General features: G+C 55.8%; 12 protein-coding genes across 12 annotated transcripts; 3 read left to right on the top strand and 9 right to left on the bottom strand.

Annotated features, from left to right (window-relative positions):
* Positions 1 to 2,052: 2,052 nt before the first annotated feature.
* Positions 2,053 to 3,053, bottom strand: PHYSODRAFT_559402 (hypothetical protein; the record flags this gene model as incomplete). Its single annotated transcript, XM_009529537.1, has 2 exons — positions 2,788 to 3,053; positions 2,053 to 2,716 (listed from the first exon to the last, which is right to left on the bottom strand). Exons 1-2 carry the CDS (start codon positions 2,952 to 2,954, stop codon positions 2,053 to 2,055), a joined length of 831 nt encoding a protein of 276 aa, XP_009527832.1. The 5' UTR covers positions 2,955 to 3,053.
* Positions 3,054 to 5,246: 2,193 nt separating this feature from the next.
* On the bottom strand, positions 5,247 to 6,485 carry PHYSODRAFT_354689 (hypothetical protein). The gene is made up of 2 exons (XM_009529536.1): positions 6,035 to 6,485; positions 5,247 to 5,958 (listed from the first exon to the last, which is right to left on the bottom strand). Exons 1-2 carry the CDS (start codon positions 6,199 to 6,201, stop codon positions 5,286 to 5,288), a joined length of 840 nt encoding a protein of 279 aa, XP_009527831.1. The 5' UTR covers positions 6,202 to 6,485; the 3' UTR covers positions 5,247 to 5,285.
* Positions 6,486 to 7,899: 1,414 nt separating this feature from the next.
* PHYSODRAFT_499822 (hypothetical protein) lies at positions 7,900 to 8,259 on the top strand (the record flags this gene model as incomplete). Its single annotated transcript, XM_009529535.1, has 1 exon — positions 7,900 to 8,259. One exon carries the CDS (start codon positions 7,900 to 7,902, stop codon positions 8,257 to 8,259), a length of 360 nt encoding a protein of 119 aa, XP_009527830.1.
* Positions 8,260 to 10,966: 2,707 nt separating this feature from the next.
* On the top strand, positions 10,967 to 12,049 carry PHYSODRAFT_315347 (hypothetical protein; the record flags this gene model as incomplete). Its single annotated transcript, XM_009529534.1, has 1 exon — positions 10,967 to 12,049. One exon carries the CDS (start codon positions 10,967 to 10,969, stop codon positions 12,047 to 12,049), a length of 1,083 nt encoding a protein of 360 aa, XP_009527829.1.
* A 298-nt stretch (positions 12,050 to 12,347) lies between these two features.
* PHYSODRAFT_502304 (hypothetical protein) lies at positions 12,348 to 13,982 on the bottom strand (the record flags this gene model as incomplete). The annotated part of the gene is made up of 1 exon (XM_009529533.1): positions 12,348 to 13,982. The coding sequence occupies one exon, from the start codon at positions 13,980 to 13,982 to the stop codon at positions 12,348 to 12,350; it is 1,635 nt and encodes a 544-aa protein (XP_009527828.1).
* A 233-nt stretch (positions 13,983 to 14,215) lies between these two features.
* Positions 14,216 to 14,806, bottom strand: PHYSODRAFT_501876 (hypothetical protein; the record flags this gene model as incomplete). Its single annotated transcript, XM_009529532.1, has 1 exon — positions 14,216 to 14,806. One exon carries the CDS (start codon positions 14,804 to 14,806, stop codon positions 14,216 to 14,218), a length of 591 nt encoding a protein of 196 aa, XP_009527827.1.
* Positions 14,807 to 15,229: 423 nt separating this feature from the next.
* Positions 15,230 to 15,556, bottom strand: PHYSODRAFT_428078 (hypothetical protein; the record flags this gene model as incomplete). The annotated part of the gene is made up of 1 exon (XM_009529531.1): positions 15,230 to 15,556. A coding segment is annotated over one exon (327 nt), but the record flags the coding sequence as incomplete, so codon positions are not given.
* A 2,057-nt stretch (positions 15,557 to 17,613) lies between these two features.
* Positions 17,614 to 19,087, bottom strand: PHYSODRAFT_346386 (hypothetical protein; the record flags this gene model as incomplete). Its single annotated transcript, XM_009529530.1, has 1 exon — positions 17,614 to 19,087. The coding sequence occupies exon 1, from the start codon at positions 19,060 to 19,062 to the stop codon at positions 17,614 to 17,616; it is 1,449 nt and encodes a 482-aa protein (XP_009527825.1). The 5' UTR covers positions 19,063 to 19,087.
* Positions 19,088 to 19,559: 472 nt separating this feature from the next.
* On the bottom strand, positions 19,560 to 20,444 carry PHYSODRAFT_502884 (hypothetical protein; the record flags this gene model as incomplete). The annotated part of the gene is made up of 1 exon (XM_009529529.1): positions 19,560 to 20,444. One exon carries the CDS (start codon positions 20,442 to 20,444, stop codon positions 19,560 to 19,562), a length of 885 nt encoding a protein of 294 aa, XP_009527824.1.
* Positions 20,445 to 21,252: 808 nt separating this feature from the next.
* On the bottom strand, positions 21,253 to 22,353 carry PHYSODRAFT_301288 (hypothetical protein; the record flags this gene model as incomplete). Its single annotated transcript, XM_009529528.1, has 1 exon — positions 21,253 to 22,353. One exon carries the CDS (start codon positions 22,351 to 22,353, stop codon positions 21,253 to 21,255), a length of 1,101 nt encoding a protein of 366 aa, XP_009527823.1.
* Positions 22,354 to 24,024: 1,671 nt separating this feature from the next.
* PHYSODRAFT_500837 (hypothetical protein) lies at positions 24,025 to 24,669 on the bottom strand (the record flags this gene model as incomplete). The annotated part of the gene is made up of 1 exon (XM_009529527.1): positions 24,025 to 24,669. A coding segment is annotated over one exon (645 nt), but the record flags the coding sequence as incomplete, so codon positions are not given.
* Positions 24,670 to 26,341: 1,672 nt separating this feature from the next.
* Positions 26,342 to 27,357, top strand: PHYSODRAFT_315342 (hypothetical protein; the record flags this gene model as incomplete). The annotated part of the gene is made up of 3 exons (XM_009529526.1): positions 26,342 to 26,377; positions 26,512 to 27,222; positions 27,319 to 27,357. 3 exons carry the CDS (start codon positions 26,342 to 26,344, stop codon positions 27,355 to 27,357), a joined length of 786 nt encoding a protein of 261 aa, XP_009527821.1.
* Between the last annotated feature and the right edge of the window lie 32 nt (positions 27,358 to 27,389).

Raw genomic sequence — 27,389 nt, 5'->3', positions numbered from 1 at the left:
TGGATACACAGCTGCGTGAAGGAGCTTCTGGATGCAGGTGCGGACCCCAACGTGACAGACTACCAGGGCAACGCTGCTATTCACATGGCAGCAGAGTCGGGCGATATCCCCACGGCCAAGTTGCTGGTGGCGCGTGGCGCTCGTATTGATGCACCGAATGCCAGCGGCAGTCTTCCCGTGCATCTGTCGCCCATTGGCCACCCGATCCGTGTGCTGCTCGGCAGCGGCTCCAACCTGGCAGCTACGAACCCTTCGCAGCCCCCGAAGCCTCGCAACGAGATGGCTGCGCGCGAGGGCAACGCGACGCAGGTCAGCCACTTGGCATTCAAGAACAAGTACCAGAAGGATCTCGCTCTTGGCCCGCGTGATTTCGAGTTCGTCAAGGTCCTTGGTCGTGGTGCATTTGCCAAGGTGTATCTGGTCCGTGGCAAGGGCTCGAACCGCGACAAGTGGTACGCGCTTAAGGCGTACAACAAGCAGGCTATCGTGCAGAAGAACCAGGCTCAGTACATCCACACAGAGAAGGCAGCGCTGCAGGCATGCTCGGACCACCCGTACATCGTGACCCTGTACTACGCGTTCCAGTCGCAGGACCGACTATTCTTGGTGATGGAGTACTGTGGCGGTGGCGATTTGCTCTCGGCGCTTACTCGACGGAAGGCTTTCACCGAGAGCGAGGCCGCTTTCTACATTGGCGAGATCGCGCTGGCCCTGTCGCACCTTCACTCGAAGAACATTGTGTTCCGTGACCTGAAGCCTGAGAACGTTGTGATGGATCTGGACGGTCACTGTCTGCTGACTGACTTCGGTATTTCTAAGGAGGGAATCAAGGACCACACGTCGGCCAACACGTTCTGCGGCTCCCCCATGTATCTCGCCCCGGAAATGCTTTCTCGATCTGGTCACGGTTTCGCTTTGGATTGGTACTCGGTCGGCGCGCTGCTGTTCGAGCTGCTGACGGGTCTGCCGCCGTTCTACACGAACGACAAGAAGCAGCTCTTCCACAACATTCTGCGTGGCCACCTGGTGATCCCCGAATACCTGTCGCCGAACGCGCGCGACCTTATCCAGAGATTACTGCACCGCGACCCGAAGCAGCGACTGGGATCCGGCCCCACTGGCGACCGCGAGATTTTCGACCACCCGTTCTTCGCTGGCATTAACTGGGAGAAGCTCAAGGCCCGCGAGCTGCCTCCTCCGTTCCAGCCCAAGATCAAGAAGGACCCGTCCGGCGTGCCCGACACGTCCAACTTCCCGCAGGCATTCACAGACCAGGAGATTTCCGAGATGGAGCGGGGTTTCGACCTGATGGACCCGAACGCTGCCCAGGTGCAGCGCCCCAACCCGAACGGACACAAGGACGACAAGCGCCTGTTCAAGGACTTCGACTTCACACCGGAGCTGCAGCTGGACAACGAAGCCAAGCAGTTTGAGCAGCTCGCGCTCCAGCAGAACAGTTTTAAGAACCTGCCGCCGCCGGCTTTGCTCGAAACGGATGAGTACAGCATCTAGACGCCGCCCGATTAGTCCGGGCTTGGCGCTGGTCGCCCAAGGAAGGCAGCCGATAAAGTGAAGCGAGAAACAAGAGAGAACCCGATGCACAGCGAGCGGGACGACCCTACGTGGAGCAGCGAAAGGCACGAGCAAACGACATAAGAACGAAGAGCGATGCGGCGGATTCGCGAGCGGTCTCTAGACAGCTTCATCGAGTGGTTTGAGTTTGAATGTTGGGAGCAGGAAACCGTGGGCGCTCTTCGTGCGTGCCCTCAAGTGGGCAACCAACCAAATGACAAAACAAACAAAACAAGGAGAAAAAAGTCTGTATAGCTCATCTCTTAGCGGTTCGTTTCTTGCGACGGAGCAACCCACTCGCTTTCTTTGCTGCTTGGGCCAGCGGCCCATCGAAGAGACTTGAGAGTTACAACAAGGCCCAGAAAGCATCAAGCTCGAAACGTTGGCAGTCGGCTACAAACAATCATGTGTGATTTCCAGAGATCTATCTATACAACGAGCTCTTCCGATGAAATGATGAAATAAAAAGTCTGTATTTCTCTAATCCGCGCGTGCGGGGGCAATTGGAGAGCGCATGGCCTCGTACTGCGGGCTCGGCAAGTTGGAGCTCTTCTTGTCCTTGCTGTCGGCGTCCGAGGGGTCGACGGAGATCTGGAGCTGCACGTCGTCCTCCTCCGAGTTGTCGTTCGTGTTGGTGTCCCAGCCGTCCTTGAGCGGGTGCGTCTTGGGGTCGTAGATGTGGTACAAGACGAGCGTGAAGGTGCTCATGGAGAAGAAGAAGATGTTGATGGAGATCATGAACCAGTTCTGGATGAGCGAGCCGTACGTGAGCCAGATCATGTTGTTGGCGTAGCCGGCGAGCACCATGGGCAGGTTGATGAAGACGGCCGACTTGTGCTTGAGCACTTGGAACAGCTTCTCCATGGGCGCGCAGTACAGGCACAGACTGGCGATATCGGCGAAGAACCCCAGCACCGTGCTGACGCCGTGGCGAGACTGGTTCGTGTATCCGAGGCCGCCGACGATGGCGAAGGCGCTCAGGATGGCGATGATCACGAGGGTTGTGGCTATCGAGCGAACGACGTAGCCGCGGTTATCCGAGTAGCGGTAGTAGATGGACAGGTAAATGACGGCGGCGAAGTCACCGACCAGGAAGCACGAGAAGACGGGGAAGTAGATCTTGGCGAGGTAACCGTACATCATCCTGTTCGGATCGTAGGTAGAGTGTTAGTGTAAACGTTCATCTTCTCGCCTTTAACTGTTACCAGTACGCACCAGATGTGGGAGTTTGCGAGCAGCGAGACGAGCGGGAAGATCGACTGCACGCCGACGCTCTTGGCCTTGTACACTCGGTAGATGTTGAGCGACGGACTCGTGAGCATGACGAGGTAGGAGCAGCCCGCGAGGATGCGAAATACCAGGACGGCAGTCGTGTGGGACATCTTGTGCTTTGTGTGTTGTCAGTTGAAGTGGTTGAAGTGATACCGCACTCGAGTGGGGCGGTGAGGGACTCTAGTGCTGCGATTCCGGTTGGCTGTGAGGCCTGAGCAGCAAATTGGATAATGACCGCCTCCATCCATCGCCTTCGAGATGAAAGCAGCGCTGGCTTGCTGCATAAGTGCACGCGCGCGGTGACTGGTTGAGAAATCCAGACTCGGCATGCTGCCACTTGCGCTCGAAAGCGAGTCAAGCGTGCCGGCCGCTTGTCCCACCGTCCCAAGCAGCTCGCGCGCTCGTCACATGCACCGCGCTTGCTTTGGGCGCGCAAAGGACCCAAATCTACCGCGCTGCGACCATAGACGAGCTCTTGGGCGCCTCGAACAACGTCCGTTTGGGCGTCCTCCGTCAAACGGCCGCTGCGTGTCTAGACTCTGCTGAAGTAGCACAAGCGGCGAAGAACACGCGAGAAACGCAGTGGAACCGTGGAGCTATTTGTGCGCCGAGTCGTGAGTAAGCGAGCGCCACGACCAGCGATAAAGCTGGCAGTGCCGACAGTTTATGCAAGACTCGAGTGAAGATGAACGGCATGGCGCAGTTTAATCACAGCGGTAAGGTGCAACGGCGGCAAGACGGAGCTGCGGGGCTGTGTCGCTTCGCGCTCGAAGTTCGCCACGCTCGGTTTTACATGCCCGAAAACGTTAAAAATGATGCTCGTCTCGTCTTTGGAGCGCGTAGCGTGTCTCCAAGCAGCGTTTCTTACTGAAGCAAGCTCCGTGCAACGGACGAGTGCTCGCTCGCACTGGGCACCGCCTTCCCATCGGTCAAGCATCGTAAAGTCCAAGTCGTATCATTTGTAAGAGGTTTTTGTTAATATAGGATTTTGTATGGGGATTAGCTGTCCATAAGTTTTGTCACCTGGGCAGAACCAGTGATTTGTATGTGAGCTACCTGAAGAAACGCAAAAGCGCGCGTGTTAGCAACGTGCAGATCTTTATCAGCGTGTTCTGCAACTCTAGTCCAAACCGCACCTTATAAAGATAAAAATTGACGAAGTTACAGCCACTTTTGGTGGTGTCCATATCTTTTTGTCGTGGAGTGTAAAGTTATAGCGCTCGCTATCATTGCGCACACTGCAGTCAGAATTGCCCCATGCATTCAGCATGCTCTTGGTCTGACAAAATAGGTATTCGTGAAGAGACTGTCTGCCCAGTCTTGACTGGCCTCCCAATCACCCCAAATACCATTGGGGGCAAAGATGTGAGGGCGCTGCCGCGGCACGTAGACGGCTGCGGTTTCGAGGCGAGGCCTCGCAAATGATAGTGGCGCGAGAGCCCCCAGATAAGTGGGCGATCAGCTTGGAAACGGAAAATCAGCGGGGCGAGACCGCTTTCAATCACGGATATGAAACAATAAACGAGCGGCAGCTCACCCCCCCCCCCCCCCCCCCGCCCGCCCACGCGGCCGACGGCAGCTTATGCCGAGGATTATGCGTTGAGCGCGACTGATACTTGAAGCGTGCTATCAGAGCCACTACTTGGGACGCGGTGGTGCGTATGGGATTGCGATCTTCCCTCGACAAAACGGCCTCATCACCGTGAGCCTGACACACTATAAGAGGCTAAGATTTAGTCCTTTCGTAGCCAAGCGACACCGATGCGCAAGCTCACCAGCGGCACGCTGAGCAATCGAGGCTCTCACGCTCGAAATCAAAGACAGAGCCACGCTGAATCATTCCGCCGGCGGCCCAGCACAAATAGTTTTGGCGATTGTTGTGAGTGCGCAACGCCATTGCATTCAGCCTCACTGCGCTAGTGCCGCTAGATCAAAGCTTGATATGCAAGTTATGACCGCATCGTGGGGCCAGGAATGTTTAACGGTTCGAGCTGGTGCAGCTCCAAGCAGAAACTGAAGCAGACAGCCACGAGTCGCGGCCCATCCCCTGCAAAACGATTTCAACGACAGGTTGCACAGAGCAACGCTTTAACACAGACGAACTATATCGCTTGCGCCACACCTCGATAAAACCCTGAGTCGAGTCGAACTCGACGCAGAACAAGCACGCTCATTCTACGAGCGACGATTAAATTCATCGGAAAAGATAGAGCCCATGTTTTTAGTCAGAGGGGGTGAAATGAACCCAAATCTGTCGGGAGCGTCCATAAATTCATTATGAATGCCGTAGCATAGTTTCATGATGTTGTTACATGGGTTTGGTATGTTCAGCACATAATTTATGGACACAATCTAACGTTAAGTCCGCTTAACGTTCACATGGACAGATGGGCAAAGCGCGAACGTTGAGGTTAAGTTCGGATTGCTTTTACTTCGCTAGATTACTCTTTGCTGGCACCCCGCAGCTCGCCAAGCGGCGACGACATGCACGCGTACTCTGGACTGGGCAGACTCGTAAGGGATTTCATGGACGCCTTGGTCTCCAGATGCGGCGCCATCTCAATGGTCACGGAGATCTGCTGGTCGTCGTCCTCGTCGTCCGGGCGGTCCCATCCGTCCTGCAGCGGGTGCGTCTTGGGGTCGTACTTGACGTACAGGCACATGGTGAACGTGTTGACCGTGATGAATAGCACGTTGATGAAGATGATGAACCAGTTGGTGATGAGGACGCCGTACGTGAGCCACACAATGTTGTTCGCGATGCCGGCGTAGACCATGTGCACGTTGATGAAGACGGCGGTCTTGTGCTTGAGCACTTGGAAGAGCTTCTCCATGGGTGCTCCGTAGAGACTGATACCGGCGCAGTCGGCGAAAATGCCGATGATGGTGCTGACACTCTTGGTCGTCTGGCCAGTGTAGCCCAGACCGCCCACGATCGCGTAGACTGTCAAGAGGCTGAGGATCGTCAAGAATACAGACAGAGTGCGGATCACGTAGCCCTTGTCCGCGCAGTAGTAGGTGTAGATGGTTAGGAAGACAACGGCGCAGCACTCTCCGTACAAGAAGCAGGAGAACACTGGGAACCACATATCCTCGAGATATCCATACATCATCCTACAGACAAGAACAAGAGAAAATGTTAGTGAAATCATATTCCATTGGGTTTGGATGAAAGAAGCGGCAGACGTACCAAACGTGTGAGTTTGCGAGTAAAGCGGCGAGCGGGAAGACGGACGCGACGCCTACGTGCTTCTGCTTGTGGATGCGGTACATTAGCAGCGACGGGCTGGAGACCATGCAGGTTGTGGCGATGCCAGAGAGGATCCGGAAGATGAGAATTGCTGTGTCCTTGGACATTGTGTCGGTAGGGTCTGCTGGGTAAACTCTATTAGAGGAGTCTGTGGATACCACCGGGGCGAAGCGAATGCTACGGATGCCGGCGACGGGTGCATGCGATTGGTGCTGGGCTGCTTTAAGTCCAACACGGAGAAATGTATAATGAGAGAGGAGCACTCAATGCAATCGTCGGGCCTCAGATCCGAGCCAGCTTGACAAGAGATTTTTCATCTCCGGACTGCTTGGTGTCGCACCGACAAAGCACGACGCACACACGACGCACGCTCCCTTGGGGCGAGCCAATCGCAAACAAGAGTGGCGGTGTTAGGATCATCGGAATGCTTTCACGGGCGACATCATCAGCGCATTGTTGGGTTGAGAGCACCGCCGTCCACGCAATGCATTTTCAGTCCAGAGTGGCCCAAAGTCCCGTGCGTCACCAAAAAATGCACGACGCAAAGCATGAGCAGAGACTGTACGAAACGATGCATCGCAAGTCTAGCGGACTTGCAGCCCCTGAGCTAATAGAGCGCCATAGTTTTGGTGACACTGCCAGACGATCGATGCTGCCGCTGTCGTTTAAATACTTAGTGCCCACAACGATGAAATGAAAACAGAGCGATGTGCTCTAAGTACCGAGTTCCTGCCTTCGCTCAATACATGTTTTGAAGCACACTGCGGATGTTATTCATCGCTGAGACAGGACGTATATTTGCGTCACCGGTCACGGACCGATGTGTTACAGGACGCTGGCACATGCATTTCGAAAGCTGCCACAACGTCACCAATTTGCATCAACCGGTACCGGCAAACAGTCGGTTTTAGCGTCTTCCCCGCATCCTGTCAAATTGGCATGTCGCTTCACGGCAACCGAGCCGAGGTTGTAGGTTTGACACCCTAATAGAATACAGAATACAAGCTGAGAGCAAGTCATTGACTTGAAGTCAAGTCCATTGCCCCCTACTCAGAGGAACGATCTTGTTGCTTTTTGTTGCACAAAAACGATTTGATGAGGAAGATCTCCTTCAAACCCACGCAAAATCCCCGTGGTTTTTAAACATCCTCCAGCAGATATAAAGAGCGCACACGAAGGCTTCATCAGTGATGAAAACCCTTGACTTCGCCGTTACTTCTCTGGCCAACTTAAGAAACAACGTTCGGCATTAAACCTCAATTTGATGTGGACCACATGTCACATATGATTGGGTATAATCAACTGTTTCATCTTACTATTGGCCAAAATAAATTGGTCTGCGCATGTCGAGATAATCGCGTAGAAAAACCTCAAAACTGTAGCAGGCGCTACAACATCGACAACCGAACATAAGGGTAAAGCAGTCACTCGCGATTACGGTGATATTTTATTTTCTAATATCGCTAATTTTTGACGGTACCTCGCTAAAAACCTAATGTTGCCTAAAACGGACTTCAGATAAAGGCTGTTTCTCTTTTCTTTCTGCTGCTAGATTTTTTTAAATCATAGCGTGAAACGGAGCAAATGCGCAGCTTTCGGTTGAGTTATTGCGAGTCACCAAACGATTTTTTTTGTAAAAAGTTATGTCCAGAAAACCGAAGTGTTGTTTCTTATGTGGGCCAGAGAAGTGCAGGACACGGTTATCTAACTGTGTGTTATTAACGCTCCCTCCTAATGTAATATACCGTGCTAATCACTACGTAGGGGATTGATTGGAGGCACATTTTTATGATCTGTCGACAAAGATGTTCGCCCTCCGCCAAGTCGCCACTCGCTCGCCGCTGTCCTCCTCGCTGTCCCGCGCCATGTCGTCCACCGCCGCCGCTGCCGACAAGAAGTTCTTCATCCTGCGCTACGAGTATGTGGACGACATCTTCGAGCGCCGGGCGCCCTTCCGCTCCCAGCACCTGGAACACGCCCAGAGCGCCAAGAAGAACGGCCACTTGGTCATGGGCGGCGCCCTCGCGAACCCTCCGGACGCCGCAGTCGTCGTCTTCAATGCGGCGGACCAGCAGCTCGTCGAGGACTTCGCCAAAGAGGACCCTTACGCCCTCAACGACCTCGTGACGTCCTATTCCGTCCGCGAGTGGACGGTCGTCGTCTAAGTACTGATGAGCGTAAAGCAGATACTATTACAAGTAAAGTGTCTGTTATCCGGATGGAAAACAAATTACAACGTTGTGGCCCCTGATTCCCGTTTTCAAGTAAATCGCTATCAATGACAGCGCTCTACTTGGAGATGATAGCCGATCGTTTCGCTCCCGAGGTTCTCGTGCCACTATCCCAGGATATACCGAGTACTCTTTTTTTAATTCAATTACCTGGCCTTCACCTAATACCAGGAAACTAAGAAATTCCTTTCTCGAAAATCGGACCCGGTTTTTTTCTGAGCTTTGCTCTTTCAATATTTCGCTTTCTTTTACAAACTGTACCAGCGACCTCATTGGATTTAGTCTCGACCACCATAACGAATGACTGAACTACAGGCCACAAAGTATTGTGGAAACCGATTAGATTGCCCGAGCGGATTAGCTGATAAAGCAGCGTTCATGAGAGATTTGACTGGTACTAAATCGGGGATCCTTATGATTTCATGTGGCATTGGTAAGGGTATAAATCGGTGTAAGGTTAATAAAATGGGGGTTGCCTCATTACCCGCCAGAAATACGACGAGCGACCACTTACCGCCACGAGCTGAGTGATTCGCGTACCTACTAACGAAAAATAGCATCGCGTGCATTAAATACGCTTCTGTGAGCTTCGATGTGTACTGCATTCTATTATCAAGTTCTGAAGTCATGTATTTGCGCTGTCATTTCTCGTCAGCATTAGCGTTTGTCGGTTTTACGTTAAATCGGCCACCGAATGCCGTGTGGGTGTCGGACATTCGGGCTGATTAGCATGCAAATCAGCCGTCCCGGGCTTTGTAAGCCGTGGAGCAGCTAAATCAGCTTGCCACATGGCGTTGTAGGCAAAACTGACCACTCTGTCAAATCAGAGTACAAATCTTAGTCTTTCGATCTAATTAGGAGGTCGGATTTAGCAAATCAGACCCGATTAAGCTTCATCATCTGCTTAATCAACCGATTTATATCCCAATTAGACAATCTAATCGGTTTCCATAATAATTGCAAGCCATTAATAATGAAAATCATAAACCAGTAGCCGACAGGAAACGCAACCGGTTGCAGTACATATATGTAGTCAATTTCCCTCCTCCCAGCTGGATTATGAAGGACACGTGGATGCGTGCTCCATACCCAAAAACCTCCTCCGACTTTCTCCGACACGTACACAAAACATGCGGATAGGAGGGTGGTCACCTTTAACTATCACCCAGCTACGCTACGCGCAAACCTAAAACCCCTAAAGGCTCGCTGCGCTCGCTGGGCCAGAACCTTAAGCCCGCTGCGGTTCGCACGCGTCGCCTCCGCTTGCTAGGTAGAGCACTGCTGGGTCGTGGGTTTGCAGCCGCGTGCTACGCACACGGACTGTCAAACCGCAGGCGGGGGCTCGCTACGCTCGCTCCGTGCCATCCATCCCAAGGCTCCGACCAATGAGCAAACGGGACGACTAATCTATCTTGGACTGTGTATGCATAACACTTTGGGAAGGGGTAGGGTAATACTGTTATGCTCCGACCGCGCTTGACTGGGGATTTGTATACCTATCATCTTAAGTGCGGTCGGAGATTTGATGATATTCTACCATAAACAGCACTAGTAGTAGTAGTAGAAGAGATTTATTTGGACTACTATGATAGCCATTAAAATCCTAAAGAAGATTTCATCATCACCACTAATGGCGATTCTCTTGGTAGCTGCATGCTGCTTACCCGTACTTGTCCTGGTTGCCCAGGATTAATAGAAAACTGTCGATACAGTCCTCCATAACTTGCCTTGTTCAACCGTTTGGGGACTCATCTTGTCCCTCCTTGCTATTGCCTTCACTGACGTCACCCGGAACTCGACGCAACTTTGCTCTTACTTTCCATAAACAGCACTATCTCCCGTACATGTACGGCGATGGAGAAATTCCATGGCGTTGGTCAACCATGATGGCCATTGTTATCTCAGCTAAAGTACTTGCGTTAGCTAGTCTACAGTATAACGCATCAGGTGATACTACGACGAAGCTCGAGTTTGCCTGGATCACTCACAACTGATGAAGTGCATGCACGCAAGTGGTGTACGGGTCCCGTAAGTCTCAAGATACAGGCACGTGCACCTTGAATTACTGGCACAAATGCTTGTAAGAATGAAATACTGCTTCTGCAGAGTACTCGCGATTGGTATACCTTTAGCAGCATTCAGGGGTGGAACCTTTGAGGCCTTTACATATAAATATACCGCAACTTGAAAGAGAAACAATCAGAGATGCTAAGACCTACCTAGGTACATGTATTGGAAAGTTACTGCAGTAACTTTGCTGAGACCGCGTCTGCTTGAAATGTTTACTGGTCGGTAGCTGTAGGCGAGAGCGTACACTGTACGCTGTACGGTACAGGGCGAGTGCACGATGCGCTTGATGTCCTTATCCCATTTGGTTACAGATCGCCACGTGATTCAAGACCGTGATGTGCCAGCCGCCGCCACAACCCCACACACACAGCTTCACTCCGCTCTTCCCCTCTGGGCCAGAGGCTCTGGCGCTTCAGCCCACTCACATCATCCCACCTACTTCCCCTAAGCCGTCATGGTCTCCGTTATCTCGTCCTCACGCCGGGTGATGGCGCAAGCTCGCGCCGTCCAAGGAAAAGAAACCGAGCTGCTACCGGACCCCACGACGCCCTCACAGATATGGGAAGACGCCATGCGCGAGAAGCGACGACGCGAGCAACAGCGTCAACGGATGGTGAACTGGCGGCGCCTGAAGAAGGAGAAGATGGCCGATATGCTCTACGAACGCCGGGTCCTCGAGAAGGAGCTACAGCTACAGGTCATGGAGGCGCGAGTGCGGCTGGACCGAATGCAGGTGGGGTCACTAGCCACCGCGTACCGCCAGAGCCTCGTCGAGTGCGCGGCTCTGACCAGCGAGAACATAGCACTGCGCGAAGCCATCGAGCACCAAACCAGCATCAAGACTCAGCTCGAGCGAGAAACGGACGCGTTCCTGGGGCAGCTTCGACCGGTGGATCCCCCTCCGTCTCTGTCGAACGACGAAACTGGATGGTGCGTGCAGTTCCCCAACAACGAGCCGTCGCTCTACTTCACGCCGTTCACGAGGGCCGAGTTCGAGGCGATCGTCAGCCGCAATGACATTGCGGTCAGTCACCCCTGCACTGCAACGATCGGGAAGATTCTTGGCTGGACGGTTCATTACTCCCCGTTGACTCAAACTACGCCGGGGGAGTCCTTCATGGCACGAGCGCGGTTCACAAGACGTTTGCGGTGCCCGCTCGATGAGGCAGAGAGAATATTACCGCGACTTGACAAGAAGTTATGGCCCGTGCTGGTGGAACCGAGGAGTTGGGGGCTCACGCAGACTGGGGAAACATTCTGCCAAGTTCTCCAAGACTTCAGCCAAAACGCTCATCTTATGGTGTGCAACCTCCCGGGGGAGGTCAATCTCCGCTACCTCGTCCTAGCGTGGCACACTCGACAAAGGAGATCGGACGGCAAGCGTGACGACAAGTATATTTTGACGATCGGCGACTCGCAGGCGAACGCGCGCAACAGGGACGTCGAAGGCCCCCAGAAAGACGTGCAGTGGGTCCTGGAAGGAGGAATATGCACTACTATTACAGAGGTGGACGAATCGACCATCGATGTTGTCTGCGAGCAGTGGGCTGGATGTCTGAGCGAGCAACACGGCCGAGAGCTGTACATCGACTGGATTCGGTTTCCTGTTTGTCTGGAGCAAAACGTATCGCCAGCAAGGCTGCTGTGCTTGTAGAGGACAACTTGATAATACTTGAAAATTTGATTTTTATTCATCCTGAGCATATTTTTGTTTTACTTTGGCAGCTCTGAGTAGCCAAAGTGCATTCATCGGGTTTGAGAAGACGAGATTACAGAAGTACCAGCTTCACGACGCTGTAGGATCTGATCTTACTATCGCAACAGCGAGCACGTTGGAATCCACACCGGGTGTTTGTATTCATTTATCATTCGCGCGCAGTTCTTGACTGTGCCTTGTTCACTTTGTCTATCGTACACGCAGTCCTATTTTCCCATTTTCTCTCTCTTCAGCATTAAAAGGTAAGCACCCTGGAAGGGGTCACCAATTGCTCCCAGCGGATGACGATGTGACCCCAGTCAACGAGGCAGTGCTGCGCGTGCTGCTCACTTATGCAGCCGGAGCAGTGGTCGTACACGACCTCCAGTGTGCCATGGTCAATCTGTGACAGCGTCATGTAGGCGCCACCTTCGTTGACCCAGTGCACGTCCCGACGCTCTGGCTCTGCCTCCCGACTGCGTTGGTTCGCGGCTGAAGTCACGACCACCATCGAGTAAATAATCGACCTCCGTCCGTCCGGGTACTGAATGCGTCGTCGACTCACAAGGTTGAGATAACGAATGATCACCCCCAGTGAGTGCTCGGGTGCGTTGCGCACCAGCACAAACGTGTCCTCGTCCACCGCCTGCAGCACTTGCGACGTCACTGAGCCGTTGTGAATGCGCTGCCACAGCTCCGGAGTCGTCAGAACCGGCCACGACTCGGCGTCAAGCATGTCCATCGTAGCGTGCGCCGATCCGCCAGCACAGTGGATGCGCTTCGTGTAGCGAACGCGCGCAACCAGCACCTTGAGCGCCGGGTGTGGGATCAACGGCGCGCGCTCGACCTCCCACCCGAGAATACTGCCGACGTTAGTAAGAAGCGGTAGGGCCGCGAACCTGGCGTCGTAACCCTCTCGGATGGAGTCCAGTTGCTCCTTGGCGAAGGGATGGAAGTGGAAGGACGGCTCGCCCCCTGAAAAGTGCACGCGCCAGCCGCGCTGCAGCGAGACCAAGTGAGACAGCGACGAGGAGGACGAGGAAGAGGACGACCCAGAAGAGAGCGATCCCCCGGACGACGATGTGTCCGAGCTGCTGCCGTCCCGACTGGCGACGCTGCTGGTCGGTTCCGTGGCGTCGTACTCGAGTCCGTCGCCCGCCTCTAGGACGCCGTCTTGCAGCGTCTTGTGCTTGTTGATCTGGTCCCGCAGTGCCACGTTCTCGATCTTGAGCGCCTCGGTCTCTGCGATGAGGTGGCACACGGCGGCGTGCTTCTTGTCTCGACTGGTGCCGTAGCGATGGTTCTGCGACGCGCGCGAGGCGGCGCGCCGCTGCATGGCCAGGTGCTGCTGCAGCCGCTGCTCGAGCTGTTGGTGCTGCGTGCGCAGCTCCGCCTGCTGCTCCTTCTTCTTGCGGCGGAAGAAGACCATGTTCTCACGGTGCTGCTGGCGCTTCCACTCCTTCTCGTCCTCCTCGGTCCATTTGCCCGCCGTGGACAGCAGCCAGTGGCTCTCGCTCGCCAGCGGCCGCGCGCCGTGGCCGATGCGCAGTGGCGCCGTCGTCGGCTGCATCGTCCTGACAAGGGTTGAGTCAGCTGCGTGTGCGTGGGTGCCCGCCAAAGATAGCGCGAGCTGGCCCCGGGTAAGTGTATGCTGTTCAGAGCGCTGCGGGGGCAAGTCGAACGTGGGGGCCCCGACGACTCGACGGTCTCCGCTAAGGAGCCGGTTCCCGGTCACCGGAGTGGGCTGAGACCGGCCAAGAGACACGAGCGTCTCCCTTTGATGTGTCCACAAGCGAGCTGACTCAGATCCAGACTTTCGTTCGTAGCGATCCACAGCAGACCGGGCCGCTGCATCACGACCCGAACCTTTACCCCCCCCATCCGGATGCATGTACTGCTGGCTCGAGAGCTGCTCAAGCTTTCCCCAAGTCGCGTCTAGCGAGGCTGGAAGACTTGGGCTCGTCCTCGCTCGATGGCTGGTTATTTCGAGTGCATCAGATGAATTCATTCGTGTGAGATCGTCGCGCCGAGCCGTACTTGTACTTCGCTACGCGCGCGACGTTAAATTAATCGAGTGCTGGTGTATGTATTGTACAGTGTCTTCGCACTGTTGAGGGCGTTCTTTCAGAACGTGAGGCGGTGCGATGGCAGGACCAAGTGCTTCCACCTGCAGGCGATGCCCAGCACCTCCACCATAAGATACTGAGCGTGCTCTTCGCTCACGCACTCGTAGTCGCAGCCGTAGTGCAGCCGGACGGTGCGGGTCTCGCTTTCCGGTGGTATCGGCGGCTCCTCGGTCAGGAGCAGGTAGGAGATGCCGCGCTTCATCCACTCGATCTCGTGCAGCTGGGCCGTGACCGCGCCCGCACCCGCGCCTTGGCAATCGCTCGGGTTCACGATGGTCTTGAGAAGGGCCACGACGCGCTCGTTCTGCGCGTTGAGTCCGCGCACGCGGGCGAGGATGTTAAAGTAGCGGATATTCCGCTGCTGTCCAGCTTGCACTGGTGCGTTCTGGAGCAGCACGGTCATGTCGTTGCTGACGCGCTGGATGACGCGCGTGACCACGGGCGTGCTGTAGATGGTCGCGTACTTCTTGGGGTCGTGGAACGCGTCCCACGTGCGGTTTACAATGTCGTCCATGGAGTCCTCGACCACGCGCACCGTCTTGGTGAACTGGAAGCGCAGTATCCTCGGATCCACCTCCAGCGGCCGCATCACGCGCCAGCCAAAGAACTCGAGCTCGGAGATCGGCACGCGCCGCTGCATGAACTCCGTGTACAGGTTGAGCATGCGCTGATAGACTGCGCGCATGACTTCTTCGCAGTTCTTCTCCGTGAGCGGCACGTAGTAGATCGGGTCTTCGTCGCCCTCGAAATATATCCACGAGTTTGAATCGCTGCTGACCTGGAGACTTTCGACGCCTTTGATGCACTCGCGGTAGTCGGTAGTGATCTCGCATAGGACGCACTCCTTCTCGATAGCGTCGCCGAACTTGGCGTGGCCTTCTATCCTGCGTCGCAGCTCCTTGTTCTCAAGAAGAATGCGCTCCTGCGTCGCCACCTGCTCCGCGTACTTGTGGTGCAGCTCGTGCTGCTTCAACTCGGAATTGTGCAACGGAAGCACCGCCGACTCGGAGGGCCCTTGTGTCACAGAGTGTCCGGTCTGCTCCAGCAGCTCGTGCAGCTTCCGACCTAACTCCAGCTCCTGCTGCTGGATCGCTGCGGCCGTCTCCTTGTGTCGGAGTCGCGACCGCGCCACGACCTCTTTGTGCCGCTGTCGCCTGCGCGCCGCCTTGGCCTCGGCCAGTTGTCGCTGCTTCTCCTTTTCGAGGTCCTCGATCTTCACCTCGGCGTCGAACAAGGGCTCGTTCTGGAACTGCAGCTGCGTCTGCTGGCCGAACGCGCCGCCGCTGCGGACCCAGCAAGTTACGCTGGTGCCTGCGCCGCCACCGCCGTTATGATTCATCCTCCGCTAGATAGGGGGTCCCAACGTTAGGACAGATCAGGTCGTCGACTAAAACCCGAGTGGAAGGGATCGGTCGGGTGTCAGCGGGGGTCCCGTTGACACCCAGCAACACCGTTTTGCACCGCCCGCCCGTGTTTTTGGCGCTTTCTGCTTGCGTTAGGCCTCGCTCGGTCTGCGGGTCCCTCGTGCGGAGACCGACCTGGGGCTTTTTCGTCCCGTTGGGGCAGCGCGTTCGAGCGCGAGCGAGCTACGCTGCAGACCGGATCTGCGAGGCACGCCAGTGGCGACAGCTCGACTGGCTTGGATTGATTGGTCCTAGGCCTACGCCGCGAGTGAGTGCTGCGTAGCGTAGCGGCGAGAGGCGAGAGGCGACAAGAAAACTTTGTGCTTCGTGCACATGCAGACTCATCTGCCGGCATCTGATATCCGATGGTCATCACGCTTTACTCGCCAAAGAGCACGCAGGTCAATTGCACACGACGATATTGTATACATGTAGCTCTCGAGCTACGAACAAGGGAATGCGGTAAACAAGCTGGCTATGCGAGGCCAAGCGCTGCCGCGGAGTCCGCGGACGACAAGATGAGACCATGGAGTGTGTAAAGTGCCCAAGCACGATTTCAATGACGACAGCGACCACTCTGCGCCGATTTGCCTTGGCGTCGGGCGGAACGTGGGCAAAAGCAAGGCCCTGACCTCCTCCGAGCAGCTTTACACTTTACGGGCACTCGGCCGCAAACAAGTCACGTCAACCGAGTCCTGATGCCGTAGTCCAGCTGAGCTACAGAGCGTACAGTACTTAGCTGCTCCCCTGTTATGAGTGTGGACTCACAGGACTGCGTAGTCACGCTTGACCCAGTCGCCTTGTGCTGTACAGTACACTTCCTGGTCCCGACTCAGGTTCGTCGACAAATTCTACAGTACCGGCCGATCCATCAGGGGTGCCACAGTCCACACGAGTGTGCACGATCAGCGGAAAGCTCTAAAGGTCTTCGTGTAATGCTATTATAAACAGAGCCGTTCCTAAATCCCTGCAGGTCGAAGGCTTGTCGGAGCGAGGCTCTCTGCGCATGGCTCCAGGCAATTGTGTTTGAAGAATCTACAAACGCTGCAGACGTGGTGCCAAGCGCTTCTTAGGACAACGATCCCAAAGCAGGGCGATGGACGTCACTGGCCACGAGGCCCCGAGCCCAAGCTTCAACCATCTTCTCAGCTCATGCTCTGCAGCACACTCTACTTCAAAAGTGGGCTCCCCCTAAAACGAGAGCCAAAAGTCGCACAAAATGGGCTCCCTCGTGGTAAGTACGAGATCAAGGACGGGCTCCCCATTGGCTCCCCTCCAGGGCTCCCCAAATTTAGCTTCAAAGCTATGACTGGCTCTTCATAGTAATATCTGATTGGCCAATTTTACCTAGACTTAAGGCGAGCAACTTCGCGTGATCGATGCGCCACGCTAGAAGATCGAGCTCAAAGATCGCCACACTAGAAGATCTCGCGCCACTCATATGTGTACAGCCGCTCCGAGGCCACCCCAGCGTCGCCGATAGTCCTTCCTTCCCCTCAAGGAGAAGCCCTCTTTCCTATGCCTTTTCAGGTTAGAACCTGGAGATACTTCAATGACAGCCAATCATCAGCGAGATATTTAACACAGGTGAGGGGGAGCCCTTAACGAGGGCTCACAGTTCTGGAGGGCTCCTTTCACTTAACCTATTGAACTCAAGAGCCCAGGAGCCCGAGCTCGCGACTTTTTGGGTTCACCCTAGAGCCCAGGAGCCCGGCTCTCCCCAGGGCTCGTAGAAGGTGTGCTCTGCAGTGTCTCCGTTAAATGGACGCGACTTCTTTACAGTAGGGTTGAAGCTTGAGGCCGACCCGAGACCGGTTTTAGCGGGCCACTCTCACGCAAGCGCGACACTGTGGTTTGCGATCTTCTACTCTATGTAGCGCCGCGACACGGTGAGGTCCGATTACCACCCGGACGCGATCATGCTGCTTACTTACGGATACGCATGCAATTTAGTTTACGGGTGAATGGATCTACACAGATACACACAGAGAGGCTACTTTTCAGTGATGGACAGCGTGCGCGTGGGGGTGACAAGCTGCTCCCAGCGCACGAGCGCCTCGCCCATATTCATGCACACAAAGGGCAGTCCCGTGCACGTGGCCGTCTCGCTGCCCACATTCATGAGCCCTCCATACTCGATCTCGATGCTGTTTTCGTCGTCGATCTCCGTGAACGACAGATAGCTCATGCCTTCGCGCATCCACTCGGCCGTCGGGTTGGGCGTGTGCGTCGTGGCTCGAGGGAAGCACTTGCTCGGGTCCAGGATCGAGCTCAGGAGCGTCACGCGACGCCGAGTGTCGCTCTTCCAGCTGAAGCCCATGAGATCTGGCGTCGAGTCGATCACGCAGTCCTCCACCTGGATGACCATGCACACGAACCTCAGGCGCATCACAGCGTTCTGGTCGGGGAACGTCCGCATGAGCACGGACGTGTGCTCGTCCGCCTTCTGCAGTATCCTGGACGTCATGGGCTGCCGGTACATTTGCGTGTACAGCTCGGGCGTCCGGATGATATGCCACGTCGCACTTGCAAGCGTGTCCCCCGTGATCCGCTGTCCATTGGCGTCCACTGCACTGATCCGCTTGGTAAACCGGTGCTGCATCCTGACCGTGCGCGACTCGAACTGTCCCTCCTCGTGCATGGAGAAGTAGACTTTCCACCCGAAGGCTTCGTTGTAGAGCTTCCTGGCTCCGAGGCCGCCCAGCACCTCCTGCATCTTCTGGTACCCTCTGAACGCCAGTTCGTGGCACGTGTCCCGCGCTAGAGGCTGGTAATAAATCACGGGCTCGTCCTCGGAGAAGACGACCCATCGCCCCTCGCCTCCGCCTTCTTGTTGCTGCAGCTCGTCCACCTCGATGGCGCGCGCGGCGTCCCCGTACTTGGGCAGGCGCTCGTGCTCGACGCCCAGCAGCTTCATGAACCTCTGCCACTCGCGGAAGCGGTCGGTGAGCCGCCGGTTCTCCTCTGTGATGGTCTCCTGCTGCAGCACCAGACTCAGGTAGCGCTGCTGGATGAGGCGCGCGGCCGTGCTTTGGCCCTTCCAGTCTTGGTCCTGTTCCTCTTCCTCCGCCCCCTCTAGCAGCTTTAGGTACGTGTCCTCCTCCTCGAGACTGGGGAACGCCTCGACGCCGCGCCCTTCGTCTCCTTCGCGCAGGCTCTTGAGCTGGCTCGACAGCTTCTTGATGGCCTGCTCCAGCTCGCGCGTGAGGCGCTCCACCTCCACGCGCTTCAGCTCGATGCTCTTCTTCTCGGCCAGACGCTGGCGCTGCATGCGGTCGCGGTGCCGCGCGCGCCGCACGTCGGCGGGCAGGCGGCGGCTCTTGGGCTTGAGCGGGTTGCCGCCCTTGTCGCCGTCGCCGGGGCTGGGCGGCGTCTTGGGCCGCGCCATCTTCTTTTGCACGGGCGAGAGCTCGAGCTCCAGCAGCGGCTCCAGCCTCTCCATGCCCACAGTGTGTGATCTCTCTGCTCGACGGACGCAATTCCGAACTGGGCTCAAGAACCGACAGACGGCGAAAGAAATGACTTGAGTTTTGTATTACGCGCCGCGCCAGCCTGTGATTGTGCCCTGGTGCGGCGACGGCAAAGCGGCGAACGCTTCTATGCCGACGGGAACCACGCACCTCGGGGTCGTCACGAGGCTTCACTGCTGTGAGCGCTGTTGACGTGCCAGGTCCCTGGTCTGACGTGAGCTAGCACGGTACACTGCGCAGGTATCCCACCCGCCAGTTATTCATAAGTTAAGAGGACGGAGGGCTCTCGTTGATGATACGCAGCGTTAAATTAATCGATTGGGTTTTAGCTACTGTAGTCTACAGTATCTTGCGCTCTACAGTCTGTAAAACGCAAGATGTCACGTGTGAGTCTATTCGGTAAGTACCAAGTTGAAGTCCCTACGGCTAGCAAAAAGCTGACTCATCCAAAGACACCAATGTTTCTAACCTACCTATTAGTTGAGAGGATCACCTCGTTCAGTGCTCCGAGTACGTCGAACTCGGCGACGTGGTCGACGAGCTGTCCGCGAGCGTTGAAGTAGGCCTTCAGGCGCAGCGAGCACGAAAACTTGCGTCCGATAAGGCGCGTCACCAGCTCCTCGTCCTGCAGAAGTTTGGGGTAAATGGCAGCGATTGCGTCGCGCTTGAGACGCCCAGTGAACGCTCCGGCGGACTCGACAACGCAGCCACCGCTCGGACCGCAGCGTTGCCGAGCCTCGTCCATCACGACGTCGGAGGCGCAAATCGAGGCGCTGTGGTCTTCGCAGTCGTGAGCCCCCACGTGACTCACTAGTCGAATGGACTTGACGGTGTACGAGCGATGCGTGAAGAGCAGCTTGAAGTTTCTCCACGTCTGCATGAAGAGCGGGATGCCGTCACGACCGCCCGCGGACGCGTCGGTCAGGCGGGCGTGCACGCGCGACAAGAAGAGCTGGCGGTCGTCCGGCTGCTCCTCGTTCGTGCCGCACGTTTCGTGGCAGAACAAGCGGAAGAGGCGAGTCACCATGCCCACGGCCTCGCCCTCCGCGTGCTGCCGCGCGACCGCCAAGCGCGTCACGTAGAGATCGCGACACTCCTGCAGGTAGCGCACTTGCTGCTTGAGGTTGTTCACGTCCAGCGTCAAGTTGTACGTGCGAGACGCGAGCGCTTCGTTGTCAAGGCGACACTGGCGCCGCTTAGAGCTCAGTCGGTACGAGCGCTTGCGGTCCTTGTCGGGGATCACCGAGAGCGTCGCGAGCTTGGCCTTTTTAGCTGGTCCCTGCTCGGTTTGGACGCTGGTGTTGGGCTCCCCCTCGTTCTGGTTCTCGCTGACGGCGCAGAGCAAGAACTGCATCGAATTGCGCGGTATGGCGCGTTTCACTACGGGTGTGTTTTGTTCCTTGGGCAGATAGTTCAGCTGGTTGGAGATGTTCATGATCGAAGCAAAACGTCGGGTTGACGGCAAGCTTGGGCGCGCAGAACTGAAAATGAGCCTGTCAGCGTGCTGCTTGGGTCAGATTAAACGTTGAGCAACACGGTCGGTTCAGCGGGGCTGCAAGTTGTTCGAGCGCGTCATCAGGCCAGCGTGGACATGGTGCCAGTGTCGGAAGAAGCGTAAGGCTCTTTATTTCTACACGCTTGGGTCTGGACTGGCACTAAAGGCGCCGGCTTCTTGATGCCTGTTGAGTCGAAGTCTGGGATGTGTGGTTCACCAGAGGTTTTTGGACGCCAACTTGTAGCTTGCAGGATCCAAATTAACTTTTAAATTCACGAAGCGCCTTGCACTGGCATCGTTAAATTGCATCACGGCGAGTCTGTCATTTGCATCTGTTGGTGTGCGGAAGCTCTCCATGTTCAGCAGCGCAAGTCTTCGAAGCAAACTTAGCAAAGGGGTCAGCCTGAAGTGCGCCACTCAATCGTCTAAAGAACTCCCCGTTGACGTTTTGTTGTCAGTCCTGCTTCGATTTCGGGTTTGCGTGCATTCTCGAACATCACCCAGAGTATCGTTAGTTAATGTCGTAGAAATTGTCAGTTTAGCTTTCTTGGTACATTTCTTCACGGCAAGCGTAGCGTTGGAGCGTCGTTTTGTTGGAGCCCTCACGCCGCTCGTTTTGCAAATTAAGTATTGCGTTTATGTTGTAGTACCTGGTTTATCCCCTTGTCTAGTTCAAAATGTAGTCCACGTCGTATCGCTTTCCTGTGCTTGACGCCTGACTCCCTCCATCAGTAAATGCTCCACTTGACACGCCTGTTTCGTCGCTAGTAGGTTCTAAAGCAGCGGTAGATACAACTGGAAGTTCAGCGAAGCGCTCATTCGGAGCCGAACTCGTATCTCGACCTGGATTCGCCTCCACAATCGCGTGCAGTGCAGCAAAGGCATCCGCCTCCAGCACGTGCTTCACAATGTTCCCTCTCGCATCGAAATACACGAATATTCGGGCTGGGAAGTGCATGGTTTGCAATGTGAGCAACGCCGTGAAGCCTCCGTCCGACAGTAAGTTGGGGAGCATCGCAGCTACCATCGCTCGAGTCGGGCTTCCCGTGAACTCGCCCACAGTTTCCACCACACAGCCTCCGGGACCCGGTCCAATGCTACTGGTAGTATTGAGCTCGCTGTCCACTTCAACGTCGTCGTCTTCAATGAAGGTGACGATGCGAGTCGAGATATCCTTGAACTGCCAGTGGTGGAACCGGTTGTTGTAGCATCCCCACTGCCACACGAAGAACGGGAGACCTCCTTTGGCGTTCATATCGGGCCCCAACATGCACGGATCCACGTGTGCCAGGAACTCAGTGAGCTCATTACACGTCCGACGTCTCGATAGTGCTCCGAAGACGCGCATGTATCGCTCCATCACGCGGTAGATTCCGTTCTCGAAGTGTTGCCGAGCTACCATTAGCTGTGTAGCGTGCAAGTCGCGGCGTTCTTCTAGCAGTCGGATCAGCTGCTCGTTGATGTCCAGTGTCAGGTTGAACACTCGAGACTCGAAAGCTGCGTGCGCTTCTCGATCCGCTTTCTGCGTGGCATTCAAATAGGTTTTGAGCTTGCGTTTTGATCCAGTCGTAGGCTTGCGCTGGGGTCTCACTCTGGAACTTCGGGTCTTTTGCTGCCTGGATGCTGCTACTTGTGACTTGCTTCCCGTTTGAATCGAAGCAGCCGCTAACGTAGTCGCTGCATCGGCAAGGTGAGGCCCTGGAATCGCGGCATCGGGTTGCGGATTCGACGCTGCTTGGCAAGAATCCAACAGATCGGAGATGTTCATTTTGTACTAGCGACGGGATAGCGCACACGACTTGTTGGGGCTCTGGATGCTATAGGAGAAATGGACGTTCAGTTCGGCGAGGCAGGATGTAGAAGAAAAAAACCGCGAGGTTGGTCGCAGTATCGTCCGCTGTGTACAGCTCAGTGCTTGACAGTCTCCGAATGGTTTGCTAGAAGAAAAGGTCTTGACGGCTTTCTGTTGCCAACAGCGTGTGGCCAAGTTCTATTCTGGCGCCTTTCACTCAGTTTGTAGGTTGGTTTCAACTTGGATTTAATTTTACTGCCCAGTGCTATGCCAACGCTCGCCTGGCCAGCTCCACTTCCAGAGCGGGAGCAGCGGGGCCCCAGCGCTGGAGTGCAGCAACGGCACACCCGGTGGGATCTGGCCGTTCCGAGTGGGTAGCAGGTGAATGTAGTTCTCCGACACTGCGTCGAAACCTGGATGGTGTCCTTGGATCTCCGAGTCAAATTCGTCGTCCCCGTCGTTCTGATCAAAGACAGCGTCTTGAATACCTTGTTCGCTCTCATTCTCCCTCTCATTTGTCAGTGTGGCGGGTTGCCAACGAGCGAGTAGCTGAGCCCGAAGCGACTGCAGCTTTTCTTGACGAACACGAGTCAAACGTTGCTTTGCCAAGTACAGCCGAGCCAGGCACTGGATCTGAATTGCTGCGTGTGTTTTTAGTGCATGTCTGGCGTGCAGCTTGGGCAGCAAAAAGCAAGCAATCTTCTTCGCTGCAGCAGCTCTTAACATTGTTGTGGCTGTGATTGCTGTCTCCAAGTCGGGTGTTGCTTTTTCGTCTTCACCATCTACCGAGTTGTTGAAGTTGAACTGCTGCTGGCCATCGTCTAGATATGGCAGAGCTCCAAGCGACTCCACGTCGTCATTGCCAATGATGTCGCTGTCCTCTCCAAGCTCCACTTCGACTGCAGCCGCAGTGGAAGAAGCCTCAATCCCCAGGGCCTTTTCTTCGGCCTGCTTGGACGGTGAAGCGCTCTCCAAGGAAATCAGTTGGTTGCTCTGTGTTTGCGAGTCGACCGGGGGTTCATCTGCTGAAATTTCAAGCTGTTGTATGGGTTCATCTGCCGATAACTCCGACAGAACGGCAGGCATGTCCGCATCACCAGCACTAGCATTGTTATCACCCTCTTCGGTAGCCTCTTCAGGCTCAGCTTCTTTGCTTACCGAAGAATGCGTGGTGTCCTTCACAGGTTGATCCTCGACTTCTGGGGGGGGTGCAGAGCTTCTTGGGGTGCTGGCTTGATTGCTGAGAGCTGAGCAGTCTAGTGAAGGTTCATTTCGAGTGTTCGTGCTCTGGTTCTCACTCAAAGTAGCAAACACAGCCAACCCCCCGAGCTTTTCAGTAGCGAGAGCGCGTGATGGTAGATCTTCCACACTCTGGGAGCTCTCGCCGCCCAATATACCAGTCGAAATCCTATCCTCCGGGACGTTGAAGTCGCATTCAGATTCTGGATCAACCTCGTCCTGCTTGGAGCTCTTTCGCCAGGACTGATACCTCCGCAAGAGCTTAAGGCGGGCTTTCTGCAGCATACTCGCCTGCTGAAGCTGGCGTTGCTGTTCCTCACGCATCCGGCGCTTCAAGCGATACTTTCTGTAGCTTCGCTGCATAGTACGCGCTGCGGATACGCGTCGGAATCGCTCGATCTCCACTAGCCGCGCGATTTCTGCCACTTTTCGCTGCTTCTCCACCGCGAGCACCTTCCTGCAGAGACACTGGATCTTCGCCGCAGCTTGGTGTCGCTGCAGCAGCTTTGCCTGTCGTCGTCGGGTCAGAAAACTGCGCGTCATGGTCTGTATCGCGGCCGCGCTTCGAATCTCGAGGCGGTATCTTACTACGCGCTCGGCCGCACCCGCATAACTATGAGTCAGGTTTCGGCGAGCCACGATCCCCACAAGACGGCGATAACGCGCGAGTGTCGAGCCTCGGATGCCCTTCGTCATCATGATGCGGCGGATGTATCGCTGCCACTCGGGCCGCCGACTCTGGAGTTGGGTCTTGCGCGGACTCACGCGCTTGCAAATGGGTATCACCGGCGTCTCCGGGTCATCGAAGTCGTCATTGTTGCTGTCATCTCGACTCTCCCCTCTCTCACTCAGCCCTTCGATCAAGTTTTTCACCGCCAGAACCTCGTTGATAGCAGCTTGAAGCGGGGCGGGAAGGGGTCGACGCTGGGCTCGGGTCTTCTCGAAGCTGGCCGGGCCTAGTGGCGCCAACCGCTCGGCGCTGCTGTGAATCCGTGAACTGCTGAGGTTGTTGTTGCTGGTGGTGGTGCTGGACAGTAACTTGGAGCTCGCCATCGCGCGCAGTTGGCTGCGACTGTAGTTCTCTCGCTCATTGTTCTCGAGTTGCGAGACTTGGAAGGCGTGCAGCGAGGCGTTGCGTGCCCCCACCACACCGGGAGTGCTGGATTGCTGGCCACTGGCACGTCGAGATAATAGAGGAAGAGTGACTGCCGGCTCCTTCCGATGCAAGTGAGCGTGGGTGTTCACCCTCTTCTGAGCTTTCGACCACGAGGCTCTGGACGCTGCAGCACTCGAGAACGCATCCATGTCGGTCAGTTAATGAGCGAGCTGGAAGGAGGAACCGCGATATATTTGTCGAAAAGGTGGTAACCGCACGACAAATTCGCCTCGACAGCCTCGCCATCACTGCGTGTAGGCACTGCCTACCAGGCAGGCACCCAGTGGTTGGGTGAAGGCTTGTTCATGTGGTCGATGCAAGGGCCAGTTGAAGTTGGTCCTCGGTTTTTGCACGGCGACAAAGGAAGCGAGCGATCGACTGAAGGCCTCTTGTGTGAACACTCACTCTTGATTCGACCGGATCCCGCTGACCATGGAGATCGCTCGGCTGCTGGACGCTCCTGCGTTCGATCACAAGGCGCGCAAGCACCTGCTGCTCAACAGCATCCACGAGGCCAAACAGAGCCAAGCTCCTCCTGTACTCGCCAAGAGGAAGCGGCGTCGACGGCCGTCTGCCCAGCAGATTCGAGCCAGGAACCTGCGCGACGCCGACAACTCGCTCATTCTGAACCTCACGCTGGACGTGAACGACCTCCGACAGTAAGTGCACAACTGCGTCGTCGAGAAGAGCATCCGAGAGACCAGGATCCTCGTGGCGCGCGAGCAGTTCAACGCCCGGTCGCTGCAGACCGTGGAGCGCTTCTTCCACCTCTTCAAAGACGGATACCCCGAGGCGTTCCCAGCGACAGAGCAGCGGTTTCTGTCCGAGCTGCTGGACGAGAACATCGCGTTCGGCGAAGGGGTGCGCGGTCCAGCGCAGTTCTTTGAGCAGTGGCGCCGCTACAGACGCTGTTCCTAGTGCGTCACCTCCGCATCTGCTCGGCGCAGATCATCACGAGCGACGCTTCCGGCTGCCTCGTTGAGTGTCTGGGCGAGTTCGAGGGCCGCGTCACTGCCGCAGCGCTGGAGACTGTGTTTCCGCACGTCTTGGGGGATAAAGCTCTCGTGGAGCGAGTGCTGAGCCGCAGCTTCGTGTGCCCCACGCGGACTCTCATCAGCCTTGACTCGAACGGATCTCTAGTGCAATACGACGCGGAGTCCAATGTCTTCAAGGCCATAAGCGAGCTGCTGGACTTCAACCCCAATCAAGTTGCGAAGATCATGACGGACGCAATGATCAGCGAAGGAAGTTTGATACCTCCGGTCGACGATTCTGAACAAAAGTACGCTGGTATTCATGCCGATGTCTGCTCGTCTGCGACCAGCTCGAGAAGCTCGATAAACTTTGTCTTGTCTTAAGCTAGAGACTGGAGAGACTGGTGAGAGACAAGGAAAGATAGTAAATACTGTGAATCATTCTGGTGCACTAGCCGCATGCTTAACCGCCCACCACGTGACCATGCAGTCGGTGTTGGTCCAACACTGTTGGATCCCGTTTGCTGTCGTTACTGTAGAGCTGAACAGCACCAAAGCTCATTTCGAAACGAGACCCATCGGTCTTGCACTCCCCATGGATATCTCGCGGCTGCTGGACGCTCCGTCGGCGGTGGCATCGAAGGCTGAAGCTACATCCTTGGAGACTTGTGCTAATGCCGTCCGCCGTAGCGAGGATCGGATGCCCAACAACTCAAAGCGATCTGCTTCTGCTGCTGCTGCTGCTACTTCTGCTACTGGAGCTAGTGCAAGAAACGCCGGAAGTCCAGACTCTCAGCGCAGGACAAGACTCAACGCGAAGCCGACAACTCCGAGATCCTCAACCTCACCTTGGACGTGAACAGTTTGCGGCAGCAGATGCACGACTGTCTTGTTCAGAAGAGCCTGTGGGAGACACGGCTGCTCATAGCTCGAGAGCAGTTCCACGCGCGATCGCTGCGGTCTGTGGGGCACTTCTTCCATCTCTTCCAGTCCGGCTACCCCAAGGTGCTTACGGTGAGCGAAAAGCGCTTTCTTGCTGCATTGCTGGACGAGAGCATATCTGTCGGCGGTGGCGTGAGGGGTCAAGTGCAGTTCCTCGAGCAGTGGCGTCGGTACAAGAAGCTGTTCGGCGTGCGCCGGCTCAGCACGCATTCCATGCAAGTTGTGTCTACCGACTCGGCTGGCTGCTTGATCGAGTGCATTGGGGCGTTCGAAGGCTGCGTCACTGTCGCGGCTCTCCAATCTGTGTTTCCTTACGCGCTCGAAGACAAAGCTCTGGTTGATCTGGTCCAGCATCGCCGCTTTGTGTGTCCGACAAAGACCCTCGTCACTCTGGATGCGAGCGGCCGGGTAGTGCAGTTCGACGCGAACTCGGACGTGTTTAAGGCCATGAGTCAAGTGCTAGATTTCGATCTACATCGTCTCGCAATGCTCATGAAGAATGCTGTGATCAGTGAAGGCAGTTTGCTGCCTCCCGTTACTCGCATCGCGGAAGGAGATGGTGGTGAGTATTATTTAGATGCTTGTCGTGGCGAGCCCGTCTGTGATAGTGCTGACCGCACACCGGCAAAGAATTCATCCAGGAACTCGATCGAGTTTCTCTTGTCTTGACGGAACAGAGCCTTGAATAAACGACGAAATCC

This window comes from Phytophthora sojae (genome assembly GCF_000149755.1).
Source record: "Phytophthora sojae unplaced genomic scaffold PHYSOscaffold_4, whole genome shotgun sequence".
NCBI classification, from domain to species: domain Eukaryota; phylum Oomycota; class Peronosporomycetes; order Peronosporales; family Peronosporaceae; genus Phytophthora; species Phytophthora sojae.
This window is presented reverse-complemented; position numbering and strand designations above follow the sequence as displayed.

Coding starts and splice junctions, on each gene's coding strand:
- PHYSODRAFT_354689 (XM_009529536.1), bottom strand. CDS start 6,201: ATGTCCAAGGACACAGCAATTCTCATCTTCCGGATCCTCTCTGGCATC. Junction 5,959..6,034: donor CTCGCAAACTCACACGTTTG/GTACGTCTGCCG, acceptor TCTTGTCTGTAG/GATGATGTATGGATATCTCG.